Source organism: Crocodylus porosus, unplaced genomic scaffold (assembly GCF_001723895.1).
Source record: "Crocodylus porosus isolate Cpor-Errol unplaced genomic scaffold, CroPor_comp1, whole genome shotgun sequence".
Classification (NCBI taxonomy): domain Eukaryota; kingdom Metazoa; phylum Chordata; order Crocodylia; family Crocodylidae; genus Crocodylus; species Crocodylus porosus.
The window spans coordinates 3995045-4001635 of NW_017728913.1; the positions used below are offsets into that span (position 1 = coordinate 3995045).

The 6591-nt window shown below is 39.8% G+C and overlaps 1 protein-coding gene across 11 annotated transcripts in view; it reads left to right on the forward strand.

The window, feature by feature from the left end:
- Positions 1–4659, forward strand: part of IL15 (interleukin 15) — a 71941-nt gene extending 67282 nt beyond the window's left edge. For 10 of the 11 annotated variants that reach the window (XM_019534396.1, XM_019534395.1, XM_019534393.1 and 7 more), the window contains 2 exons: positions 2137–2268; positions 3187–4659. In XM_019534396.1, the coding sequence (XP_019389941.1) occupies positions 2137–2268; positions 3187–3324 (270 nt within the window). In that variant the 3' untranslated portion in view covers positions 3325–4659. The remainder of the gene's footprint in view (positions 1–2136; positions 2269–3186) is intronic. The other variant, XM_019534399.1, reaches the window with a different exon arrangement.
- Positions 4660–6591: the final 1932 nt, after the last annotated feature.

Here is a 6591-nt window from a genome sequence, read left to right on the forward strand (position 1 = left end):
ATTATCAGCCACATCAGCCAAAAAAGCCAATTGCCGACACAGTCAACTTCCCTTATATTGGTACCAATCTAATATGGGACTGATGTATCGGTGCACCTCTACTCATTACCCTTCCTGACATCCACAATTACTGGTTTAGAGATGCCAGAGGAAGCTTCAGCTGTTCTGTTCAATAGCTATTCATAGATCAAACATCCATGAATTTATTTAGCACTTCTTTGAACCTGGCTATGCTATCTGCGCCTATCATCTCCCATGGCAATGAATCTCATGCACTGCATTACATAAAAACGTACTTTCTCTTGGTAGTTTTAACATATCTACTATTCTTTTCAGTAGGTTTCCCTAGTTCTGGTGTTTTGGGACTTGATGAGCAACAGGTTCTTTTTCACTTTGTCCATACCCTTCATGATTTTATAGACCTCTGTCATATTCCTCCTCAGCCTTCTCCTTTCCAAAATGAAGAGTCCCAGCCTTTTTATCCTCTCCTCATATGGCAACTGCTTCATACCTCTAATTATTTTGGTAGCTTTTCTCTGTACCTTTGCTAATTCTACTACAACCTTTTGGAGATAGAAACTAGAACTACATACTATGAATCTGTATAATGGTATGATGATGTTCTCCGTTTTGTTTTCAGTTCTCTTCTTAACAGTGCCCATAATTTTAATGAATTTTTTTAGTTGCCACTGCACATTGCACTGATGTTTTTAGAGCACTGTCTACAATTCTTCCATAAATTTGGTCCTCTCTACTTTTCACTTGGTTTGGGCTGCAAAGCTCTTCTCATGGTCTTTGAACAATGCTCTGGGACGTCTGGGGGTGGGGGGGAAAAGCACTTGGGCATTCCAACTGTTGCTCTGTGCAACATGCATCGGGCATGGCTACTCCTAAATCATCCTTGACCAATACTCATCCAACCTCTTCTTGAAAGCCTCCAGTGAAGGAGCTTCCACAACTTCCCTAGGTAGTCTGTTCCTTTTTCTCGTTGCTCTAACAGTAAAAGTTTTTCCTGATATCCAACTTACCCCATTTTTGCTGCAGTTTAAATCCATTATTTATGGATCCATTGTGCATCCATTATGCATTCTGCCCTCTATAGCAAGGGAGAAAGCTGTTTACCCTCTTTATAGCAGCCTTTCAAATATTTGAAAACTGTTATCATGTCCCCCTGCCCTAACCGACTTTTCTACAAGCTAAATAAACATGCTTAATTCTCTCCACTTCTCCTTGTATGACTTGTCTTCCAGCCCTTTTATCATTTCTGTCACCCACGTTTGGATGGACCTTCTCTAAGTTCTCAATAACATCCTATTTAAAATGCAGTGCACAATACTCTAGATGAAGCTGAACTAGTGTTAAGTAGATTGGCATTATTGCCTCCTGTGTCTTACCTCTAATACTGCTACTGCTGCCACAGTTTCAGGCTGAGTCCCCCTCCACATCCCCACTGGGGTAGGCCTGGAGCTTCCCTTGCCCTCAGGACAGCGGGACACAGTGGCAGCAGCAGGTGGAGGAAGGGGAGAGGACGAGGCTTTAAGAAAAGTCCTCAACTGTTGCTCCTATAGCATGTTCTGCCCGCTTTGGTGGGGGAGGGGAGATGGAAGCAGGGAGTACAGCCACCCCTACAGCGCTGTTCCCTGCTGCCACCCCCCTTTATAAAATCCTGGATCCATTTGTGAAAGAAGAGGGTAATACAAGACTTCAAGAGTCTGAACACACAGGCTCAATGTGCTGAGAAAATCAGTTCATATTTTTTTATCTATCTATAAAATAGTGATGATGATGCCCACTGTTTTTCTTTTTTTTAATGATTTGAGATATAGAGGCTAAGAACTACTACTAATAGTTGTGTCCATTTTCTCTTAGTTATATTTTAAATCCCTATCCTCATCACTTCTTCCATTACTTGTTCTTCTTTGAGACTCTTTTATCCTACCCTAGCTTTAGATGTCATTTAGCATATATATGTTTACATTTTATGACCGATATATCTGTATAAATACTTCTCAATATTTAAATGAAAATATAGATACACATAGATCAAAACAGGACACTTATAGGTAAAATTATTCATTTATTTCTTTAATATTTTGAGGTAGAGTCATTTTACAATTGACATTTTTTCATTTTTAGGGTGGATGTGAAGAATCAGTGATGAACTGCTTTTTTTCAGAGATGGAGGTGGTTAGGCATGAAAGTAAAATCAAGCAATGTACAAACAATGAGAGTGTGAATACTCTGCTGCGCAATGCAAAGCCATACAAGGTAAGTAAGTGTTAGGTACAGTAAAAAAAAAAATCATGATCAAAAACTGTTACTATCATAACAGGAATAAACAGTACCCCCTTTGCATGCAGAGTGTAGTATGGTACAAACAGACTGGAAGCCTCAGACACACATGCACGTATTTATTAGGACATTGTTTAGTTTATTGGTGCTCAACCTTTTAGCTCCATGGACCAGATTAATGATGCGGGGACTATCTTCTGGCTATATTGATCCCAGGGGCCCTGCAATACCCATCCTCCTTCTTACACACCATAATTGGCTTCTAGGGTCCCAGTGCTGCCCCCTCTTCGGCCCCAATCCAGAATTGGGCCCTGCAGGGCTGGCAGTGCTCCCGCCTGGCCCTACACACTGGGATTGAGCACCAGATCCAGCACTCCCCTATTCCCCTGCCACCAAATTTCTAGACCCATGGAGAATCCTGCAGGCCAGATGACATGGTGCAATGGGCCGGATCTGGTGCACGGGCCAGAGATTGAGCACCCCCAGTTTAGCCTGTCTACAAATAATATTTTGAAGACTGTCACCAAAACAAATACTAAACTAGCTGGAGTTTTGTGTATGGGTGTGTGCATGTGTGTAAAATGGCACCCCTGGGAGAGTATTTTCAAATCTCAGTACCTAAAGTGGGCCATACTTAGACATCTAAGCAAATGTGACCTAATATTCAACGGGTAAACTACCCCTAAAGTACCTGGTGACTTTGAGTGCTCACCACATTTACAAAACAGGGCATTTACACAGTACAATATTTTGATGCCAAGGGCGGTCTATATAGAGAGAATTCATGAGAATAAGGAGAGCAAAGTGAGTAAGATTGGATTCTCTATCAGAAGAACCAGATCTGTACTATTAATACCAAGTCATTCTTTATCCAAATAATTCTAACTTTTACAGCTTCCTCTTTTTCAGAATGCAAGCCATGTAATGAAGGCAAACTGCAAACAATGTGAACAGTATGAAGAAAGAAATTTTACGGAATTTGTAGAGAATTTTAAAATCCTAGTACAACATTTGTTCAAAAATATGTCATGAGGATTGTGCTTAGGAGCAACTTAAAACCTCACCTGCTCCTTCAAGCAATACAATCAGGAAAGAATGTAGCTAGATTGGCTGGCTATTCTAAGAGCCTTGTTATGAGAGAGCGGCAGAAAAACAAATGGAGACAAGAATGTGAACTATGGGCTGTTATTTGTGTAATGCAGAAGATCAGGCTAATCAATCACAATGGTTCCTATGGTTTTACAATCTAAGAAATTTGTATGAGGGATAGAGCCTCACTACCAGCTCCAACAGCTACAGAGCAAAATCACATTGTTCATAATCAAATGATAACAGCTAACAGTACCGAAATTGTGAAAAATATTATTGACCATTGGCCCGATCAGCTGAAAATTGTTTTTTTCAGGGTAGATTTGTTCAGCAACAGAAATGAATGACTGGAGTGAAGTATGTTCTTATTTAGACATGAAGTCCTGTTTCCCAGAAGGAAAACAAACAACAAAGACAGTTACCTTACACCAAAATCCCTATATTTACAACTCCATTGAACCATGGACCCCAAAGACCCTGTAGCTTTGTTTCTTCTCAGGGTCATACTCACTGCTTCTCCTCCTTGCCTTTTGCTCTAACCTTCAACAGGCTGAATCCTAGTCTTCACATTTTGTATTTGCAATCAAGGAAACAATTGAGCCTACTTAGCACAAATATGACATGCCATATACATACACCTCAAGTGTCAGTTCAGCCTTTTATTCCATCCCAGTTGTTGGGATTTGAGTTCTTCTTTGGGTGAGCTTGAAATTGCATATTTGGTACAGTCATTGACTTTAAGAAAGTCTAACTATTTTTGTGAGGCCATGCTGCAGTTCCTTTTTATTATGCCACCTTTATGCAAATCATACTCCGTTTAAAACGGGAGGAATGGAATGGAGAATCAGGCCCGGTTTGTCTAGTGTCAAAATTAGTTGCTGTGTCTTTTTAGCAATGGACTGTGGATTGGGTTTTGGCTTTTGGTTGCTTTGCCCAGGTGGTAAATGTGTCATTAATTTTATCTGACGTGAATTTATTATACTTTTGCAATAAAGAAAATCCCTTTCTTTAGATAACAGAATATGCCTTCAATTAACATATGACTAGACAACTGTTAAATATCATGGATACATTAGTATTAATAGTGCTGTCTCTGAATAACTCACATGGACAAAATCCACCCTGGGATTGATCTTTATTAGATCAAAAGAAGGAAAGAAAATGCACATAATAGTCCATGTATAAGGATCCCAACAAATAAATTTATTCTGTGATTGTTGACCATTTTGACAAATGTGTATGTCCAGCAGATGGAAAAATAAAAGGATCTTATGATGATTTCTATATTATTTGTATTACAGTGTCTGAACTACGATTTTGTCTAGATGCCTCAATCAATGAACAAAAGGTGCAAAATGGTTTATGGCATTTGGAGCTAACGCACAAGTTACATTTTGCATTTTGGGTCCCATTACCATCATAACAGTCATATAGCAGGATTGTAAATGTCCCAGAAAAAGGCTTAATAGTACTCAGACAAGCATTTTTAACATAGAATCATAGCATCATGAGTCGGCAGGGACCTAGACAGATCACTGAGTGCAACCCCCTCCTTTAAATATTTACAAGGGATTTCAGCTATATGTTACTAATCGTCACTGTGTTAAATAACTTCTTTCCAAGTCCACTATCTTAGCCAGGCCACTGTTATTCAACTTCTTTCCATCTTTTTTGCTTTTCTTTATTACCTCTTTCTCCAAATTTCACAAAACTGTTAGGTGCATGAGAGCAGAATGTGGGCAAGGAAAAATGTTTTTTACCATCACATATGGAAGTTTGTACATAGTGTTCTACAGGAACAAATAGACCGAAACAAATAGACTGAAGTTTTAAACTTACCCAAACTGTTTATTTATATCAATTCAGAGTTCTATTTATATACCAGTCCCCTCATGTACTGCATAATTTAAGAAGGTAGGGCCAGTGTGCACAAACCTGACTTCCCTGGCCTCTTGTATTCAAAATAAAAGCAGTGAAAGTACCTTATTACAGTCAAAAGAAACGCAGGAGTTTTTCACTCCCATTCCCATACATACAGGGGGGTATATGCTAATAAGAAAAACAGTCCCCTTATCTGACCTTGCATGCCAGCACTGGGATGCAAATAAGCACTGCCAAGAGGTTGTCACGATTTCAATTTGTCATGTTTTCCTTGAAGTTTTGTGACGAAACTGGACAGGGTACTCAAGTGAGGCCTCAATAGCTCTGAACAGGGTGGAAGAATTACTTCCTGTGACCTGCATAAGTACAGAATAGATTTGAAGTATGCTGTTAAGATTTTCTGCAAGAAGGACATGTGCTTACTTACATTGCTTGATGCATACCACAGACCTTCAAACACTGGACAGTGGGGACAAAACACCCACTGAGACAGATGGAACTGCCCACATCACGCGGTGCTATTTCAGCTACTTCAGCCTCATTCATCTCCAAATAGTACTTGCATTCATCTGAGAACATCACATTCATGGTTCATGACTGAGCCATTCATTAATGAGCCATACATGTACACAGCCACAGAGGGTGTCAAGCAGCAAGGAAGAACTTTTCAGTTGCCAATAGCTAACTACTGGTGGCTGAATGCAAAGAGAAGGAAAGTGGTGCCGAGGGTCTTTTAAGGAACGGTGGAGGGTTCAGGAGCAGAGACATACAAGTCTTCCCTTATGTGCTTAAACATATGTACTGTTACTATCAAGATTTGGGGATACAGAACATATCTGCATTGTCTCTGACCAGACCTGCTAGCAACTACAGATTTCCAACATTTCAAAACACAGCTATGATCTCCTTCATATATCTATATCTATAGCACAGAGATGTAGCACCACTCCATATATATCATATTTATGATCTCCTTCAGATATAACAAGTGCACAGCAATTATGTACTGAAAACACCGCAACACCCTTTAACCTTTTAGCCATAAGCATCTCCACTGCAAACCTGCATGATAACTGCGACTGAATTAAAGATCACTAACATAGAACAAATACCATTTCTCCTTATATACATATACCTGTGTGAGTTCGATGCCGAATTATATAAGAACTGAATTAAGCACAGGCTCAGACCTGGATGTTCAATTTAAAACTTTTATTGTTTCACAAAGTCATAAACTAAAGGAGGTCTGTTGGTTCACGAGGTTCCCAAATCAAGCCCTTGCTCTCTAACCCAGAGGCTAGGTGCGGCTGCCTGATTCTCAGAACTGGT